This window comes from Pogoniulus pusillus, chromosome 10, assembly GCF_015220805.1.
Source record: "Pogoniulus pusillus isolate bPogPus1 chromosome 10, bPogPus1.pri, whole genome shotgun sequence".
NCBI classification, from domain to species: Eukaryota; Metazoa; Chordata; class Aves; order Piciformes; family Lybiidae; genus Pogoniulus; species Pogoniulus pusillus.
In genome coordinates this window covers 16,907,727-16,929,650 of record NC_087273.1, presented here as the reverse complement: position 1 = coordinate 16,929,650, position 21,924 = coordinate 16,907,727, and the positions used below count along the sequence as shown (strand labels likewise).

Below are 21,924 nucleotides of genomic sequence, written 5' to 3'. Positions count from 1 at the left end.
CAGCTATTCATAGATTTCCCAGTGCTTAAGGGCAGGATTTTTTTGGTTTGTTTGTTTGGTGTTTGGATTGAATTTTTTTTGCTTTTGTTGTTGTTGTTGTTTTGGTTTGTTTTCTTTCCCCTGAAGCTTTATATCTGTGAATATTAGCAATATGTTGAGGGAAGTTGTAGATCTCACTCTGTGAATGAAGAATTAAACACCTGACAAGTGCAGAAGCAAATGGTGGTTTATAGTTTACTCCAGATGGAATGCAAACAGGAAACAAAATACAATTTAAAAAGTCAGTTCAGTAAACCACTATGGAGACTTAAAATACTTCTTGTTACTGCATTCCACATCCTTGTCCCTGAACAGTGGGAGGCCCAGAAATTATTTGTATAAAAATGAGTAAACTACCTGCTTTTGCGTGGACTTCTTTTTCTGGGTAAGTGGTACCTCTTGAATCAGTTTCACTAAGTAAAACAAAACATTATTTCAGGAACAAGAAAACGAAATTAATTCCTGTGTTACCACAAAGGAAGTGACAACAGGAACTGAAGTAGTAAAATGAACCCCAGAAGTTTTAATATTATTTTCTACATGATCATAGAATCATAGAATTATAGAATGTCAGGGGCTGGAAGGATCTCAAAAGATCATCTAGTCCAATGACATGAGTCAGTTGAACTCTATATGTAATTATAAAGGTACCATTTCAAATGTAGATTGGTATGTCAGTTATTTAATTATATAAGGCCAGGAACCCCCCTAGAAAGCAGCTAATATAAATGGTGAAAAGCACAATGAAGTAACATCCATTAAGAAGTTGTACTTGCAGTAGCCTATAACGTATCTGTTATGGGGAAGGAAGCTTGTAAATTATTAACTTTTCACCATAGGGTCAGAAACGCTGTTGATTTTGAGTGTTTGGTGGCCCATGTCCTACTGGTGGCTGTGGGGGGAGACCATGGCAGGGCTCACCCCCAAAATGAGCTGTCCCAGGGTTAGGGTCTGACCATGGCCCCTTAATCCTCACTCCCACCTGTGGGCCGACAGCCTCAGACCATGCCTGTCCCCAGGAGATACTGAATGTCAGGGCTGTCCCCTACTATCCCCCTGGATAGGTGTAGAAAGAACAGAATATTTCACACACTGCTATTTTTCAACTCAGCTGTGACTGATCACATTTAAATGTGCACCTGAGGTGGAAAGGAACAGATTTATTTCTGTTTTGGGGGTTTTGTTTGTTTGCTGAATTTGTGACAGATCATTTCTAGAAGAGAGGTTTAATGACACCATCACAAGGTATAGTGCATTTTCTCCCTAGATTATGCTAATTTACTATTTTCTACTTCCAGTACTCTGTCTCTCTTCTCTCTGTTTTTTTTTAGACAGAATATAAATCAAGCCAAGCCTCTTAGAAAAAACAAATGGTCATGAGCTCCAAGGGCATCATTTAGCCTCATCTTCAGGGGGTTGAAGAGGAGAATGTTTGCTTGCATTCTTCATTTTTGTCGTGCAGACAGCATAAGCCACCACAAATATATTGCTCTCATGGGGATTTTTTTTCTCTTTCATGATATTTATGTTCCTGAACAAAGCACTATTTAAGTAGCAATTAATGTCTTGTGTGAGATTTGGGGAAGCAGAGAATGTTCTCTTTCTCCTCTCTCTTTCTTCTTCACAGATGAACTGTGCCACAGCACTGCTCTTCTGTCAGTTTCTGCTCTAAATTGTTCTAATACCTGTCTAGAAAAGCTGTAACAATGTAGACAGAGTTACCAGGTAATTCTGACATCAGACTTCATCTGCATCTTTTTTTCTGTGTTATTCTCACCACATGGGAATACCTCCACACAGTGAGGTAAACACAAAAAGCTCTCACAGGACTGATTTTGTACTCCAGGCAAAATTTACACCAGAAAAGATGATAGGAAACATCTTTCAGTCCAGACATTAAAGGATGTAATCTTCTTAGGGTTCGTTTGTTACTTTACACAGCAAAACATTCACTGAGGGTGGTATTTTCTTTGCTTGCTTGCCTCACATTCTCCACCAAGAGCTATGGCAGCATGAGAATACTCTGCTCCAATTAATTTTTAATTCTCTACCCTTCTTCATGGCAGAAACATAAATCTGTATTTTCAGGACTGCATTGCCACCTCTGTCTTCTCAGAAAATCTGAAACAGCGACATCATTTTACTGGTGTAAGTTCGTTTTGAGACAAAATGATTAGAAACCTGTCTGTTGTAAACTGTCACACAGCCATGTCCAAATTTCCAGACTCAGTCACAGAGCTAGTTAAAAGCAGAGCTAGAGAAGCTTCCCCTTTTCTGGTGTGAATTTTATTAGAGGCTGCTCTTGCTTAAAAAGGCATGTGCACAGAGAAGGAAATGAAAACTTCCTTTTGCTCTCCTTCAAATCACTGTGGCTTGGGCCATTGCCCTTAATGGAATTAGGCTCTGATGCATATAAAATACAGTTCAGTTCTGCAACCTAAATGTTTGGATCCAAGATGTCTTAAACTTAAGTTTGGTTTGGTTACATTCCTGTGATCATGATGCTGTAAGGCTTTGTGATACAAATACGTTACTCTTCAGTGTTAGTGCAACTCAAAGATGATTTATCCCAAATATGCATTTAAGTTGAGCACCAGGTGAACTTTAATCTTTGAAGTGCATGTACTTGGAAGAAAACTGTTTCATTAATTGCTTGGCCTAACTGGATTTTCTGTATTGTGTAATACACATAAATATTTTAGTATACATTCATCCAGTGTCTTCAGCTCCATTCAGTAAGAATGATGAATGTTATCTGAATCCTGTTTGCCATTTTTGATAGCTTCTGATTGCCTCAAGCGGTTAATATCCAGAAGACACTTTAAGCAGTGCTGGCACAGCGAACTAGAAAGCTTTAGCACCGTGTGTTTTATCTTGACTCAGCAAGATTTTCAGCACTCACATTTATACATTTCTGACAGGATGCTTCCTAAGTGAAGCTTTTGCCTTCTGGAGAACTACACCCACATAGATATAAATTTTCCTGATGTCTGTCAATATCATGAACTTTATTAACAAATTCAAATTCAAAACCAATTTCAATTCAAGAAGGCTGTCCAAGTTAGTTCTTGCTCATGTCTTACATAGGAGGGTATCTACAAAACCACAGATGCTCAGCAATGGATTTTAACGGACATGTGTATTTGTTTCTATATATGTATCCATTTCATACCAAGACAGATTACCAGATTAGAGACAAAAATAAAATTAAGAAGCTCTTTAAGAATTTGTAGGGATCAGTGCAATGAATTTAACTCACAGTTTCAGAATTTCTCATAATATAATAAAAGTCTTACTGCTGTCGTTCACATTACTGCAAAAAGAATAAAAACCTTTGTACTCTTTACAGACATCTGATGCTAATGCTTTGCAGTCAAATTGCAATAACTAAGCGTATATCAAAGATGCTTCTTTTGGCCCCTACGCCTTTGTATAGACTTTAATCCAAAAGTCCCGATGCTACAAAACTAAAGACTTCAACGTGGAACAATGCAGGATATGCCCAGCTTTCTCCATACAAGATGTACAAATGTTTAACAGCCTTGCAAAATTGCTATGACAGTTTATCAGCCTAGGAAGACTATCTACTTATTCACCCTTTACCTTGAGGAATGATGGTACTGAAAATAATAATAACAAAGAAAAAGAAATGCAAAGCCTACTGTGAGCAGGTAAAGTCTGCAAAGCTCTGCATGTTTGGTTGTGGGTATAATGCATGAAGAAGGGGTTGAATCTAAACCTTGAATGCAAAACTCCCATCTACACTAAGAACAAGTCTAACTCTGTAGTATCATAAAAGTGTTTCTACCCTTCAGATTGCATTTACTGCTAGGAGCATACTTCTGTAAGAAAAAAAACCCAGTGGCAACTTACCAGATTGTAAACTACAATTACGCACACACACACAAACCTTCCCACACACATATATCGCCACTGTAACGCAGGAAGCATCAGTTTTACAAACTCTATTTACCTGTGCATGGTCATTCTATCGAACTTTGCAACAATATTGATGAAAAATTACTAAACCTCGTTCAAGTCTGCTGAGAATACATTAATGGAAATACTTTTCTTTTTTTTTTTTCACTTTCTCTCAGTTGGCAGCTGAGTAAAAACTTGCATTAGTAGTGAAACGTTTTAGTGTTTCTAAGTTTTGGAAGAATCTGTCTGGGAAAAAAAAAACCCAAAGTCTGGTTTTGCAAAAATTGAATAACTGCTTAGAAACCCATGGTTACATAGCTACATCAGGAACTGAAAATGCAAAACACCAAAACCCAACAAGCAAACAGATTTATAGATCTGATTTTGTTTTGTTATCCTTTATAAGAACCTGTCATCTGTGCAGGAACTCTAATTTACTCCAAAGACAGTTCTTGACACAGACAGCTTATTCTATTATGCTCATAAATTGTAAATTTAAACATTAAATATTGCTTCTGATACCAATTGAAGAACATTCTTATCCTTGCAGCTATGTACAGATCACATCATAGAATCACAGAATCATAGACTCAACCGGGTTGGAAGAGACCTCAAAGATCATCCTCCACAGCTTAGCACATCCTGCTAGGAACATGTTAGAACAACAGGACTGAGGTGCTGCCTTTTATCTGAGGCAAGTTTAAGTACACTTATGTCATCCCTGACAGGTATTTTTTCAACTGTTCTTGAAAACCTGTAATGAAGGAGATTTCAGAGCCTTCCTTATCCCAGCTTATTTCCCATTAATAGTCAATCTAAACGTTTTCTGGCTACTTCAGTTTACTTTTGTGTCCTTAGACATTTGCATCACATATGCTTAAAGGAAGAGGCAAATACAAATGCTAATGTTTAAAGGCATTTACATACCTATCCGTGCAGATAGGCACCTAGTAGCATGATGGGTATGGAAGATGCTGAGCAAGTCAGTTTCAGTGGGAGTTGGCTGGATGACACAGGTGTCTTCCCCACTAAAACAAAGAAATGGGAGAAATTGAGCCTCTGTACCGCCCAGTATGCTTGTCAGCACTTCTCTTGGGATGCAGCAGCTATGTATTATTTTTTTTAAACCTGTCCTGAAGCTTGTGTCAAATGTTATCACACTGAAATTACAGTGAGCTAGGGAAATCAGCAAGAGCTATGTCTTTAAATACCTTTGGGAGCCCAGGCTGTAGTACTTAAAAACTTCCTTTCCTGCATCCTATCCTGATTCCCTCTGGGACTCTCCCAGTGAGAGGAGAGATCTCAGAAGGATTTCTTTGCCTACATGAACTTATGTCTGTATCATTTAAGTTTTTTTTTTTTTTTTTTTAAGAAAGAAAAATGAATGGGTATGTGTACCACATGCATGGTTCATGGGAAGAGTCCACTCATGGAAAGGAAGAGCAAGGTAAGAGATGGCTACATTTTGCAGAAAAAAATGGCATGCAAAATGTGAAGGCAGTTTCTTTAAATAAAAACATTTCAACTGTTCACAGAATAAAAAAGGAAAAACATTTCTTTTTCCCCCCAGAACACTGAGGGATTGTGTGCCTGACAGTATATGCCTAATATTGAAACGATACTTAGAAATAAAGGTAACACAATTCTAGGAGGGACAAGGAGTTTCTTGCTTTAAAAATGTAAAGAAGACTTTAACGAAGTGCCTTAAATGAAGCCTTTGTCATAGCTTTCATTTTCTTCCTCAAATTAACAAAGCCTGTAAGTGACTAGAAGTCTCACTAGTTAGAAAAACTTTTCACTGTTGTGTTTGCTCAGATCGTTAGCTACTATTGGAGGGGTTTTTGAACTGTGTTTTGTATGACACATATGTTTTTTAAAGGATCCCACAAAACATTTGGAGTTCTATGTATACATTTAAAGCACAGTTTTTGGTTTGGAGTATTAAATTAACAACTTCAGGGCTATTTGTACAAAGAGCTCTTGCAATTTTACCAGGAGTTTTGTTTGGATCCACAGGGGAATGGTTTCCCTACAGATGATTTATAGCCTTCTAACAAAAAACGGCATGATAAACAAACAACCCAACCAAAAGGAAAGACCCCAGACTCTATTACAACATAGCAGTGTCTGAATTTAGTTTCACACATACTCGTCTTGTGGCAGCACTGGTACGTCTATCAGAATTCCTATATGATGGCATGATCCAAATTCCACTGCAATCAACAAGAGATCTTCTCTTGTCTTACTCTTGAATCATCACTAGGGATTTGTTCAGATTTGGCATAATGTTGGTCGATAACAGAATGTTCTCTCATTTTGATTTCAGTATTTAACATATTAAGATACAGTGGAGAGAGGAGAGGAAAAAAACCACAATACAAAAAGAAAAAAAAGAAAAAAACATTTTACTAGATTTTTACATTTAGTAAATGGTACTTAAACTCCATGGACATGAAAGTTATTTTAAACTTTACCTTTGAAATTTTTACCTTTTTCCATATTTCATAGAAAAAAAATGCTCTAAGATACCGTTTCAGACCACAGAATTATTACAGAACATAAAGATTATATGCAAGGGCTCAATCCTTTTCCCAACCAAGATGGTAGCCAACCCCATTTTACCTCCAAAGGGAGAGGGGCCAGCTGAGAATGTGCCATGTTCCTGATTTCCAATCTCCTTTGTGACAAAAGAGTCAATCGTTTGGCGTATACTTTGCCTTTGTAATTTGAATTCTATCAACAACTATTCCTAGCCACAAGAGAAATATTTGTAGGCAATATATTTGTATAGTTTCACAGAACTATGTCAGAGAGAGATGTGCGGGCGTTTGTGTGGGTGTATGCCTGCATGGATGCGTACGGATGAGTCTGGGATGATTCGCTTAAAATACTTAACTTCACTTACATTATATCTTACATTGCAAAATGTACAGACACCCGGTGTTCTTCTTTAACAACATATACAGGTGAGCTTAGAGAGCCTTAGAAAAGGTTTTTGTGATTCCAAATGAAAAACCATAGAAATCTAACCAAAACGATGGAGAGTGAGTTATACCTCTTGATAGTACATAGCGCTCGTTCTGGTAATATAGACAGCTGCATCTTTGGCATTGAAAATTCATTACAACTTTTAGACAAAAATGTTGTTGCTTACAGCTTTTTTTTACCCTTTTTTTTTTTTTTTTTTTAACAAGAAGAAAAAAACAGGATTGACCAAAATACGAATAGTGGGGGAAGTACTATTAAAGGTTTCTTTTACTTTTGTTGGTTTTGTTTGTTTGTTTTCAGCAAGGATAGCTTAGGAACCCTGAATTACCTTCTCACTTTAGTGTATGGTGTAGACTGTATGAATCCATTTAAAAATCAACTAAGTTGTACCATGTTTGTTTTTCGGAAAATTATATATAATATAATATATATATATTTTATATTTATTTAGAAGCTTTGAAATAGTACAGTAAACACTTTGCAACACGGTGTATAAACTACAGAATGTCTTTGATAATTTCGTGGGCCCTCAGAGTAGGAACATTTTTTTTGTGACCCACAGGTGAAAAGAACATGATCACAATCTCTCTTGTAAAGTTGGAATAGTTTGGGGAACACTTGATCACACAAAAATTAATATAAAACAGTCAAGTTTAAAACAGTGATATTGCATTTATAATGCACATTTCTTTTATCTGTACGATTGGCTTCTTGTGGTGAATATAAACATCTAAAGGGCTCAGTGACATTTTGGAGAGAGAAAGATAATATAGTGCTGTAAACAGGCACACACTGATCAGAGAGGCAAAATCAGTTGCCTCTAAAGTTTCTACAGTTCTACACATTTCAACTCATTTCTCAGGCCTGCTGAGAGCAATTAGGTCCTATTGTTGGCCATGATGTCTCCAACAGCACACAAATCCTTCAGTTACACAGAACTGGATGGCCAAGATAATGAAGTTGAAAGTTGATGCTTTTTGTTGGTCGACTTTTGTGCAAATCATGCTGCTTCAGGTAAGTCCTGTAGAAGTGACTAGCATATCCTTTTCCGTGCTGCAGGAAAGAAAGAAAGACACTTCTGAGAGGAAAAAAAGAAATAAATCAATCTCCAACAGTTCTTAGGCTTAGCGTAGAGACATAATCACAACTTGGCACAAACTGTTGCTTAAAATGCCCATAGTAGCAAACAGCTTACTGTTGATTCACTTTTCAGAGAAAAGGCTTTTTGAGCTTGATAGCCTGAACCCCAAACTTCACACACTGTTTTGCTATTCTGTCTAGCAGGTCAGAGCAACTATTCCCATGTGCTTATGCAGAAGGAGCAACACGAATAGTCAGACTTTCAAGTCCAATAATAATGGAATTTCCAATGCTTTTTTTTTCTTTCTTTCTTTCCCTATTTCAGCTTATTCTTGGAGGCAAGATCTAAAAGCCCTCAGAGTCTCAGAAGGCAGCTTTCCTTCTCTTTCAAAGTGAACCATTATCCTCATCAGCAAATGACCCCTTAGTCTGCTTTGACAGAGATGAAAAAATGGTGCATTAGTGGCTACAATTCAAATTTCAGCATTTACTGTCAGGCTGCAAATTAACTCATGTTACACAGATAAAGAAGGTCAATGCATTAACAAACCCATATCCTAATCCACCAGCTGTGGGAGCTGTATTACCTCAAGACACTAGCTATTTGAACTGTAATTGGGAGCAAAGGTAACGAATGATTTATATTAGCATTCAAGAAGACCCTGGGTTAAGTTCTGATCTCAGTCACACATAAGTTGAGACAAAGAAGGAATTCACTTGCTGAAGTGTTATTATAATCACCATTACCATTACTGTTTAGTAAAGCTCGTGATAATAAAATCAAGTTTTACCTTAGCTCCAAATCAACTAAATCCCTACCTGAAATTCAGTATATTTCTGTGCATTGTTTCCGAAACAAAAAAATCTTAACTTTAGAATGAACTTTTGGATCAAGCCATCCACAAACGCTTGTTGATGTTTGCATGCTGACACACAAGCACTTCCAGACTCCATTCCATTTAACATGAGTATCTAACTAGCCACTTTTATTCACTAACTAAACATACCATATTTATCTACTGTATCACAGGGAAGTCAGGTTACTTACAGAGAGAGATTATCATGGGTGTTGTGTGTGTGTCTAATCTAACCTAACCTGCCAATGCCATAGGATGCACACAGAAAGTGGCAAACACTTCTGCATACATTGTCTGTTCAACACACAGACAATTGCCAGATGTGTTATCAACATTTAATACGTTCTGAATGTTTCAGTTCTGCAGCAAATTAGTAGCAGAATTAGAAAGGATTTTTAAAAACCCCTGCCAGATATTTTTAACACAGCAGTTAAGATTAGAGAGATCAGAATCTTCATGACATTTCCATGCAAGGTATGATCAGGCTACTCGAGTGCCTAGACAGCTTTTAAAGTATTTTTTTTAACATTGCAAGAAACAATCATTCCAATAATAGCAACAAGAGCAATGAGGCTTAGATTTGGTCTTCAAAAATTTCATCCAAAAGCTTTCTAATAATTTTATTTTTCTTATGAATATATGAGACCAGTAGTCTAGACCACAGTCTGCTGCTGCTAAACTCAAGCTGCACTACAGATGCTTTAGAATTTTCATAGGAGAAGACCACGGAGATCTGCAGTCAGGGCAATTGCTGCTTCTGTGCAGCACTGCTGTCCTTCTACTCCTGTCTAATGTATTGGTGGTGTTAACGTGGCACTTGAGGTGCACAGCAAAAGCTGTTTATGATGTACATTCAGGTAACACAGAAATTCGGTTGCTGGAGGTCTAGCCTTTTGCCATGTAAAATAGTGTGTTCTTCAGTTTTAAACATCACTGAACATGTTTTTATTACAAACCAATCATGTTTTTATACCTCTCAGCAGAACAAATGAGTGATACAGACATCACTATTGTTTTCTTTTCACAGCCAATGATCTAATTTCCCTCATTAAAATATTCCAATTAGCCTCAAACCAACACACCATTTTATAGCAACAGATAGATGTTACATGTAAGGGTGTAAAACACCTGCAGCTCTCCCCACCTACAAACACCCTTGTCCCAAACATTGAAATATCCTCTGCACATGAATAAAATGCATCGGATTTCAAAGGCAAATTTCATTCTCCACCATTTTGCTTTCTTCTGTATTTGCACAGAAATCTCTGTGCACACAAGTTACCTGTACCAGCTTCCGTATTTTTACAGATGGGGAATATAAATCAGAGAGGTTAAATGGAAAGGAGGATGGACTTAGCTTAAAACAGAGGGCAGTGAAAGTTCTCACACCTGTTTCTGGCTCTCTGTGTGCATGCATGTGTGTTCGTAAACAAACTTCAGCAAGAAACACTAAGCCTCTCTGTATCACAATTTCTCCATCTGTAAAATGGGAATAATATTGCTTACCTATCTCCTAGAGGTGCAGGAAGGTTTAAATCACTATTCTTTATAATCCACTTTGAGATCCAGAGATGGCAAGTGCTATAGAAACGGAAGTATCAGAGTCAGTGTAAGAGCTGGAACAAGAACGCCATCATTTCTGGTGCCTAATATCTCTTCTGAGATCACAGCTCTCTCTTTCATCTCTGTGTTATCTCCTGTTCTGAACTTCCTAGTGCATAGGAAAGCTTCAAGCCTGTGTGAGCACAGTGTTAGCAAAGGAGCTTTAATAATAAGCAGTTGCATAATTCTCTTACTGTAATTATACTATTCATACCCAAATTCTAATAGTGTTTGAGGGGAACAAAATTTCTGAAGAATAAGTATTCCAATTAAAATTCCTAGGGTACATGATTTGTTCTGTACTCACTACAGATCCTTCCCCAAAGACTTCTCAAAGATTTTAAGTATTTGAGTGCTTAGTGTGTAAAGTTTATCTGGAGCTGCAATAAAAACTAGAAGTAAAACCCAGCAAAAAATATATTAAGATCTGTTTGTTCCTCGGTAGACACCAGGAAGCCTCCCATTCAGTGAGCTAGTTCTGTGTAGGCTGATGAGAGATGTGTAAAGACAGCAGTGGCAGATGAACAGAAAAAAGAAATGCAGAACAGTAACATAAGAAACAAGAATCATAAAGTATGTAATGACTACTCCTAGCTTGTGAATCAGAAATGAACAGAAAATAGTGCAAAGTTCTGTTCTCTAATAAATCTTCCTTTCAGCCTGCTATGAATCATTCCACCACGTCCAAACTAGATGTCAGACTACTCCTTACAGCCATGAACACAGACATATATATCTCCTGTGTTGACAAACCCTAGAAGGGATTGCTTCTATTTGGAAGCTCTTCAGACTCTCTGAATCATTTTTTTTTTCCTGCTTAGTACTGCTAATCTGACTAGGATGGAGAGAAGGTCCACTGCTTCCCTCCACAGCTGGCAACCATAGCTGCCAATGAAAACACATTCTATGCCTTTTAGAACTTTTGTGACTTTCACTTTATTCTATATTTAAGAGCTCCATAAACTCCCACAGCATCATATCTGCTGTAGCAGAATGACTGCTGAGCTCTCCCAAGTGGCAACAGTCCAAAGATCCAGATGAACCCCTAGATAATAAAATCTTTTTTAAAATATCAAATGTCAGGCATGCAGCTGCAGCTCCAGAAATATTACTGGTCCACTTTTGCTTAGGAGAAAAATGACACTTGAACCTGAAAGCCCCTCTTTTGAAGCAAAGAACGTTATCCAAGAGCAGAAGAGGGGGGAAGGCCAGTATGTAAGCTGTCATCTTGCTATTTCAGATCCAAATGCTCTAAGCTAGCACAGTATCCAAGTAATATTTGCCTTCATATTGGCTGTCAGATACAGGTACTTGTGCGCCTCACAGTGCCACCTTTATGCAGATCAGGTTGTCCCCATGCAACGCTGCAATCCTATTCTGCTCAGAAACAGCTCAGCTATTAGGCCCTGCAGTAAATGCTCTTCACTTCTAATGAACAATGAATTTAAAAGCAGTTAATTACTTCATATACATTATGGCAATGTTGGGTTTAATTTCATTATTGGTTCTCAGTAGCTTTATATTTTTATGGTTTGCTTTACAGCCTACATACATTAACTGTGGCAGATGAAATATAGCCCTTTGCTAAGTCCCATCAGCTTGGGCAGAGCCAGGAATGGATAATTCTAGTGACAACCAACAGGCTTCAAATTCAGTTTTGCTTGATCTTGGCCCAGTCAAATAGAAACCAGGGTTGAAGCGGTGTTAGGTATCCTGTACAAAATAATCTGCCTGCTTCAGTTAACCTGGAGCTCCAGTTCAGCTATCAGCGAGGAGAGTTCTGAAAAGATGTCAACAAGTGAATGGGAATGCAGAGTAAACTACCATAGCTCCCTCACCCTTTGTAGTGGTGCATCCAGGCAAAGGGTGAGACACACGGCTGGGGCTGGGGCTGGGGGATGTAGGATGGGGATTACTCTGCTGCCACCCATGTTCTGTGGATAAAAAAGTATTCCAGTCACTATAGGTGTCAATTCAGTATCAATTCACAAAGCCTGATTTTTCTTTAATGAGCTATTAATAAAGACGTTTTATTTCAAGCATTGCTAATATTTTATAACACTTCCACTCATGGCAAAGAGAGTGTCTTTTCCAGCCTGACCAACTGTGGCACACAAACCTAAAAATAGCATTTTTCTTATATATCATTTCCTCATGGATTAGTTTAAGGGCAACTTCTTTTCCTTCTTTGAAGACTTCAGATAAGAGATTTTGTGCTTCAAATCTACATACTCTGTAGAGCACACTTGGACAAAATACCTTGTGTTCAGATCCTCATGTTGCACCTTACACGATTAATGTGGTTCTGTGAACTCTGTATTATATTAAAAGCTAGGGGGGAAAGGAAGATGGAGAACACTCATTTTATATTCTTTAATGTCAATGAATCAACTGGCTCTGGCAGCCACTGTTTATGTGCTTAGGTATGTCTGGAAACTCTTGAAGGCCACTAGGGAGTTAGCTAAGAATGAAACAACTTTCTGTCTGGCCATTTCTGGCATGTGTCAAGGTAGGGAAAGCAGGAGAAGGTGCACCAAGGCAGATTTTGTCCCTAACACAGATACAGAATTCATTATGACTCAAGTGTTCCTTCTGGGATCTGCAAAACTCAGAATTATAAACAATCTTTCTAAAAGAAACCAGCAGCATTTGGACTAATGGGCACAATTACCCAGATTTTTCGTGGGGAAAAAGAAAAGTAATTATGAACATTAGGTCTTCAGGCTGTCAATAAATAAAGTAGGCCAAAATGCACAAGTTCCTAATTGTTGCACTGAATCTTTTTTTGGAAACAGACATGCTTTTATCTAAATAAATAAACCCTACACACCATTAAAATCTTTCCTTCCCATGAGACTACAACTTTACATCTGGAACAAAGATGATTGTGCCAAGAAGATGTCTTTTGTATGAAGTAAATAATTTAACCACATATATTGCACTTTCTTTTTGTCTTGCATTAAGTGCGTAATTTCCATGCCCCTATCTGTTAAAACTGGTTCAAGAAACAGCAATTCTCAGCCAAGCCAAAATTTGACAGTGGTGGATGCTGCACTGACTGTAATCCAGTGAACATGAGCAGCAGTGTGGTATTTACTCCATGAGAAGGGGTTGTCCTTTGAGCTTAAGTACAAAATTGCCACTTTCCACACTTAAAGATAGTGTTGAATTCTGCATCAACAACTTAAACAGAGTATCAATCTTTTTTTGAAAGAAGTTTATTGACCCACTTTCTGACTGACACACATTGCCACTTCTGTTAGCTCCATTTCAAGATCAGAAAATACACACTTAGAAGATATTTTTGATGTCTGGAACATGTCTTGGTAAGTATTTTCATATGGCAAGTGGGAAACCTGATACAAATGTTGACCCATGGTGACGGTCGCTGAAATGATGTTTCTCTGGTGCTATTAAGTGCACTGAGATTTATATTCTACCTGGACTTAGCTGATCCTCTGAAAAAAAAAACCCAAGCACTTCAGTTCTTAAATCCCCAAGTCCCAGTTCATGAAATCACCAAATAAAATTTCTCTCTGCTTAGGACTATCCTCAAGTATAGGCTTACGTTTAAGCACTGATCTTAATCACCATGTGCTTTACATGAAACATATGATTAAGAAGGATTTTCTTTTGAGTCAAGTCCCAGATTTTGTCATCAATGCTCTGTGGCACACACGATATTTTTATGTGCATTTGATTTTCTGCTTTAAGTGCTGACAATTTTTTTTCCCTTTTAACTGCCAGCAACAGCCCAATGGCATAGTACATGTCAGATTTGATTTATCTCTGGTTGCCATTATTTACTACAGAAACAATGATTTTTAGTTACTACAATTCAGCACAGAAAGTCCTAAGCTATGTTCTATAATGTACCATAAAAATACCAAAGGCAGTTTTCCCACATGATACAGAGAGCAGAAAAAAGTAGGTTTTTTCTTTCTGTACTGCCATAAATGTATTATCTACCTGAAAACACTAGAGACAATGCATAACATCACCATTATATTCAGAAAATCCTGGACTATTTAATTTTGCAAGAGTTCTTATAACTACGCACTGTATCAACACCAACTACATAACTCCTAAATGGTTCCTGATGTATCACGAACTCAGCACAGATTTCCAGATTCTCCATCAGCCATGTTCTAGCAGCAAACTCACATTTGTCCTGATTCAGTGTAAGCTAGCAATTTTGGTACCACCCTTATTAATACCAGCATTTGAATACTTTTCTTTTTTTCTTTTTTTATTTCAATAAAAAATTCTTATGCATTTATATGCAACAACCATTTCTTCTCCTCAACCTTTTTTTTCCTCCTCCATGTAATTTTGGTTGTGGTTTTTTTTTTGGTGGGTGTGTGTTTATTTGTTTGTTTTTTTCAAAATTCACCATTTTATGCCACTCTTCTGGAGTCTACATAACACATCTCTTTAAGCTGTCAGTATGCAAGACAGCCAGTGCAGAATACATTGAAGGCTGACTACAACGTGACTTAGAACTTTCAGTGTCCTAGGAAGAAGAGGAAGGATATGAATCAATCCTAATCTGTTCTCAAGTGCCTAAATTCCCTATAGATTCAAGGGAGTACAGACATAGGTTTAAGTCACCATTTGGTGGCCTTCAGATGTACCTAAATTAAGCATGCCAGATTCAGCCTGAAATAACTAAATGTACTTGTGCTTACAGAAGGCAGCGTGCATTGCAGTATTACACCAGCATCACGCTGCATGTTCCTATCCAATTTATCTTTGTCATTATGTTTTTTCCACCATTCCTCTTTACTAGCAGGGACTAGGTAGCATTAGGATCTGGCAGGCATGTCCCCTCTCAGTTTTGAATGTTTCTTTTTCCATTTTCTAAAGCACAGTACTGATCGCCGCTTTTCATGAGCAGCACACACTCAGATTCTGTTCAGAGTTCTTCCCAGTTTACCAAGGTAAGATATTTGAGTGTATCATATAAATGTCCCACAATCTCTCCAAAATTCTTCTTATTCAAAAACAAATACTGATTCAGGTCCTACTGATGAATGAAACTTGACTATCACTATTCTTTGTCACTTTAGACTACCAGAATGAAATTATTAATATCCACATTATTAAAATTTCTCAGCCAGATTGAGCAATATGTGGGGCCCTATAGTGTGATCATATTCAATCTGCTTTTAAAAATGGTCCCTGGCTCATGTTCTGATACTCATACCATGTTCAGGACTTGTGGAAGAAAGGCAGTTGACTCAGGCTAAAGGCACATGAGAAATTGTAGGAGTACAGACCATAACATATTAGACATAAAGAATATTGCATGTACAAAGCACACAGCACTTGATCCCAAGTAGAGCAGAAAAAAAAAAGGTATTGCTGCCTCTCATTTGTAAGCAAGACCTTTGGTTTTTTAGATCTCCATTCCTATCAATACCCACAGCTGTGTGCAGCTTCATTCAATTGTCATTGTCATCCAGATTCCAATTGAGGATAGATGGATGTCAAATAAAAGCACAAATAGGCAACTAAAAAAGCCACAGAGTGACAGAATTTTACTCTGACAACGATGAATCCACAGTATCAGCATCTAGAAAATTCCTTATGAATAAAGAAAGGTTGCATTCAACAGTTTCATAATGACTCCTTCTCCAGTGCTGAATGCAGCCATGATGCTGGAGGTGAAAAGATAAAGTCAGAGGACTCAGGCCACTTGCTAAAAGAGGAGGCTGCCATCCTCGTAACTTCTTTGGTGAATCTACTCTGCATCCATTTATTTTCTTTCTAATCCACATTACTCCTGATAACCTGTGAAAATGTCATGTAAAATAATATCATTTACACATATGAAATAGATTCATGCGTCTGCAAGAAATGCAGATTCACTCTTGCAACTCATACACGCACACAATTTTCAGGCAGAATTTGGGAAGTGAGTTCTGAACATTTGTCTCCCCATGTCCACAGTAATTCCTCCAACTGATAAAGACCACTGCTCCATCAAAGAAAGAAACTAAATTACCTCAGCTGAGTCTAGGTTTGTAGTGAATTCACATTGATAACTATCACCATACTTAGTTCTTCCAACAATTTATTAGGCATTGAAGCTAAAAACAATATTCTAATCATCTGTATCTCCTACTTTCTGCCTTACAAGAAGATAACAAATACATATTATTTCACTCTTCTGACTTCACCACACTGTAAAATGAATTAAAAGATATTCACAGCTACTTTCCAGTGTCGGGCATCCTCCTGCTAGTGCAAAACTGTGGATCCAGGGTGGCCAGTACACAGATAGAGCTGTTTACAGGCATGCTGGATAAATAACAGCACTGATCCCTACAGTCTGCTTGTCCAAACACAACAAATAGATGCAGTTCCTTTTCTCTGGGGCTGTTTGTTGCATTCTTTAAATGACTTTCCCCATTTTCCCTCCTTTGGGTGAGAGAAGGAAAAAAAACACCAACAAAAACAAACCAAACCCCAAACCCAACAAACCCCCAAACAAACAAACAAAACAAAAAAGAAGGGTAGCCCTTAAAAATGAAAGCAGTGGAAACAGCCAGGGAAAGTCAGTTCCAGTGTACAACAAAAGAGTCAGGAACAAGAATAAACTCTTCTGCTGTGCAGACCAAGCAGTTCTTCAGACAGAAGCAATGAGATGAGAAAACTTTGCTGTGCATAGATTAGACACTCAATTCTCCAGCTCCTGACTGTCACTGTAAGGTAGTTTGTACACTTAAGAGCAGCATTTATTCATAATGAACAGAATTTGCCTATTGAAAATAAATAACCTCACTGCCTTTGAAAATTTTAACTGCAAACAGCCTACTGCTTTCCAAAGAGACTCATGTCCATAAGTGGCTAAATTACTTCTGTCCCAGGATTTTCATTTGTAGGACAAGAGGCCTTTTGGAATTTTAAACCAGCATAACAGAGTAATCTCAAAAAATGACTCCTAGAGTCTAAAGCAATCTTTGTGTTGGGTTGGCTTTTTTTTTTTTCTTTTCATATTCTACTGGTAGGAATCCAGAAAGTGGCATTTCATATTTTAAAAGATATCTCCACAGATGGCATATTCACAGCAGACATAAGCACTCTCAAAATTGACATAAATGAATAAATATAGCACCAACATGAGACACACATACAAGATTTCTCTGTGTGTGTTTCGGTCAGAACTGGCAAATAAAGACTTTTGCAGCTATTAGAGGAAGAAAAAGTTGAAATTATATATTCTGAAGAGAAAAGATATAAATAAGAATATCATTTTATTTCAAATTAAAGCTATTTTTAATTTTTTAAAATTGTTTAACTATTTTCCTGCACTGCAGTTGCAAAGAGCTCTAGAGTCATCTGACATAAAAGGTGCTATGTAAATCTAATAATAGGGATACTTTTTAGTCAGTATTTTGTACACAAGGCACTGCTCATTTTGCCTGAGATCAGAGTTAGTTACATAAAGAGATTCCAACAAATAGTATGCAAATATAACAGCCAACACCCGTGCTTTAATATTAAAAAGAAGGCTTATTTCTTTTTCTTGTATTCATTATTTTCATTTAAAATGTGATGAAAATTATGTAATTCATTATTTTAATTTAAAACCTGATAAAACTTATGTAATTTATTGGGCTACAGCCACGTTACCTTTGCATATTTATATATTCTTTCCTAACTTTGCTCTCTGAATTATCCATTTATTTTCTATTCTTGCAGCAGTGCTCTCTTCTAAGTGTTTTTCCCTTTGAGCGATAGCTGCAAGCGGAGCATGTTCAGATGAAGAATGCAAACCAGTGGTGAATGTGAGACAAAAATACCTTTCAGAAGTTATGCAATGCTCATTGTAGAATGAATCATCATAGGTGGTTTATTCAAGATCATAGAGTATCTGCAATAATGGTTAGAAAGCCATCACAGAATTGTTCTCTCCTTATTAATTGGTATTATTATATATGTTTAGGTTTTATTTCTGGTCTGGGATTGTTTTTTTTATCACAAGCTTTAGTTACCTAATAGAGATGATGCATCTGAAGTGGCAAACTTGAAGTGTAAGTGATACAGATATAAGAAAAATTGGAAATGCTCTATTAGACGTTTTAGAAAAGCAAAATCATCCAATTAGGTTTATTAGCATTATCAGATGTCAGCTTTTCAACTCAGCCTCCATTTTTGCTGAGCAATATTTCATGCACAGGCATTCTCATTTGTGTAGAAATGGGAGCTAAATCTTGTCCCAGAGATAAATTCCTGAACATAACCGTAGAGTTCCACTGTCTCCAGCAGGATATGCAAGGTAGTCAGTTATGCAGATCAGATTTAAAGTGAAAGGTACAATTGTAACATCCTGTTGGAGCATTAAATTGTACTAGTCGCATATCATACACATACTATGCACGTATCATTTGTTTATTCATGCCACTAAAAAATGTATTTCAATTAAACTTTTTTGTATTCAATCCAGCATTAGAATATTTTGTTTCTTCTTCCCCCAGAACTTTAATACCACATGCAACTTACTGGTGCTAATTTGTTTGTGGAAAATTGCAAGAGAATCATAGAATCAGTCAGGGTTGGAAGGGATCACAAAGATCAGCTAGTTCCAACTCCCCTGCCTTGGGCAGGGACACCTCACATGAGATCAAGTTGTCTATAGCCTCATCCAGCCGGGCTTTAAACACCTCCAGGGATGTGGCTTCCACCACCTCCCTGGGCAACCCATTCCAGGGTCTCAACACCCTCATGGTGGAGAGCATGAAGTTTTCTTTTATTTCTGTGCATCTCTACTGCAAGCCTGTGTGAAAATGACAAACTGAACTAAAAATGATCAAGGAAGGGATCAGGCAGCTCCAGACTGTACCTGATTTATATGAGAAATCAAGTGGGCAAATTTTAAAAGCAAATTATTAATTAGAAATTAATTGAGTGTCCATTCAGAATAGCTGTTGTTTATGTATATGCTCATGTAATGCCATGCTGTCACAGCTGTGATAAAATTACACCAATAATTTCTAGAAATGAAATATAACCAAAAAAGAACTCCAAACAAACCAACAACAACAACAACAACAAAAAAGAAAAACCCAAACACCCAAAAATCCACCCAAAAAAGTAGAAGAAAAAGAAAAAAGAAAGTAAAAGAAACTACATGAAAATCTTTCCCCCTCATATCCAATGTACAAAATTGCAGTTTCCTCTTGTTTTTTTGGAAACTTCTCAGAAACAGTAAGGACCTCTTGTACAAAACATTTTTTTCATACATCAAAGATCAGGGCAGATGGGCAGAGTCCAATGGGATGGGGTTCAATAGCTCCAAGTGCAGGGTGCTGCACTTTGGCCACAACAACCCCATGCAGAGATACAGGCTGGGGTTGGAGTGGCTGGAGAGCAGCAAGACAGAGAGGGATCTGGGAGTGCTGATTGATACCCGCCTGAACATGAGCCAGCAGTGTGCCCAGGTGGCCAAGAGAGCCAGTGGCATACTGGCCTGCATCAGGAATGGTGTGGTCAGCAGGAGCAGGGAGGTCATTCTGCCCTTGTACTCTGCACTGGTTAGACCACACCTTGGGTACTGTGTTCAGTTCTGGGCCCCCCAGTTTAGGAGGGACATTGAGATGCTTGAGCATGTCCAGAGAAGGGCGACGAGGCTGGTGAGAGGCCTTGAACACAAGCCCTACGAGGAGAGGCTGAGGGAGCTGGGATTGTTTAGCCTGGAGAAGAGGAGGCTCAGGGGTGACCTTATTGATGTCTACAACTACCTGAGGGGTGGTTGTAGCCAGGGGGAGGTTGCTCTCTTCTCTCAGGTGGCCAGCGCCAGAACGAGAGGACACAGCCTCAGGCTGTACCAGGGGAAATTTAGGCTGGAGGTGAGGAGAAAGTTCTTCACTGAGAGAGTCATTGGACACTGGAATGGGCTGCCTGGGGAGGTGGTGGAGTCGCCATCCCTGGGGCTGTTCAAGGCAAGGTTGGACGTGGCACTTGGTGCCATGGTCTAGCCTTGAGCTCTGTGGTAAAGGGTTGGACTTGATCTGTGAGGTATATTCCAGCCCTGATGATACTGTGATACTGTGAAAATGTTGTGTTACATATCCTGCCATATAGAAATAGGCCTTCATTGCTCTATTGAGATCAAAACAGCCCAAAAATACTTAGATGCACTTTATTTCTCAAAAAAAAAAACAAAAACAAAAAAAAAAAAAAAAAAAAAAAAAAAAAAAAAAAAAAAACAAAACAAAACAAAACAAACAACCCACACCACAAAAGTGCTGTAAGTGCACTTCTTGTCCTGGTACAAACACATGAACATTTTTCTCCTCTAGGAGAAATCTAATCTCATCTAATTCAGTAAGACGGATAATGATTGTAAACTGCTGTTAGTGCTAGCTCTGGAGTAGGCTGTTTGAATAAAATTGGAAGTTCAGTTTCTAAATATTCAACTGTGCAAAGGCTTTTGATAAACTTTTCATTTGTTTGTAAACCAACTTGATTTAGCTGGGCCAGGATGGGTGGTGAATGGCTGGAGAAGCCTTGAGGGAAAGGACCTGAGGGTCTAGGCTAATGAAAAGCTCAAGGTGAGCAAGCAGTGTGAGCGCAGACCAGACAGCAACCATGTCCTGAGCTGCATCAGAAGTGTGGCCAGCAGGGCAAAGGAGGAGATTCTGCCCCTTTACTCTGCTCTCTTGAGACCCAACCTGGAGTACTGTGTGCAGTTCCGGAGCCCCCAACACAAAAAGGACATGGAAGTGTTGGAGCCAGTCCAGAGAAGGTCACAAAGATGCTCAGAGGGCTGCAGCAGCTCTGCTGTGAGGACAGATTACAAGAGTTGGGGCCCTTCAGCCTAGAGACGAGAAGGCTTCCAGGAGACCTTGGAGTGGCCTTCCAGTATCTGAGGGGGGATACAGGAGGGCTGGGGAGGGACTATTTACAAGGCTTGTAGTGACAGAAATGGGTTTAAAGTGGCAGAGGGGAGATTTAAACTGGATATTAGGAAGAAGTTCTTTCCAGTGAGGCTGGTGAGACACTGGCACAGGTTGCCCTGGGAGGTTGTGGCTGCTCCCTTCCAGAAGGTGTTCAAGGCCAGGTTGGATGAGGCCTTTAGCGACCTGTTCTAGTGGGAGGTGTCCCTGCCTATGGTAGGGGGCTGGGACTGGATGACCATTGAGGTCCCTTCCAACCTAAACCATTCTGTGATTCTATAACTTGGGCTGGTGGGAAGTGTCCCTGCCCACAGCAGGGGAGTTGGAACTAAATGTTCTTGAAAGTCCCTTCCAACCCATCCCATTCTACGATTCTATGGACATGATAAAACCTTTATTCACACATAAATGTTAATGGTGTTGCAACAGTTACCATGACAATGATGCAGTTTCATCAGTAAAGATGAAGATGCTTGTGTGCATGTAGAAAATATTACACAGCTAATTAGGGGGCTACTTCAGAACACAATTAT

At 38.4% G+C, this 21,924-nt stretch overlaps 1 protein-coding gene across 3 annotated transcripts in view; it reads right to left on the bottom strand.

The window, feature by feature from the left end:
* Nucleotides 1-6,346: 6,346 nt before the first annotated feature.
* Nucleotides 6,347-21,924, bottom strand: part of PCDH10 (protocadherin 10) — a 36,197-nt gene continuing 20,619 nt past the window's right edge. Inside the window, exons 5-7 of one of the 3 annotated variants that reach the window (XM_064149995.1) lie at nucleotides 12,326-12,421; nucleotides 10,392-10,466; nucleotides 6,347-8,001 (exon numbers count right to left, since the gene is read on the bottom strand). In XM_064149995.1, the coding sequence (XP_064006065.1) occupies nucleotides 10,432-10,466; nucleotides 12,326-12,421 (131 nt within the window). In that variant the 3' untranslated portion in view covers nucleotides 6,347-8,001; nucleotides 10,392-10,431. The remainder of the gene's footprint in view (nucleotides 8,002-10,391; nucleotides 10,467-12,325; nucleotides 12,422-21,924) is intronic. The other 2 variants (XM_064149997.1, XM_064149998.1) reach the window with 2 other exon arrangements.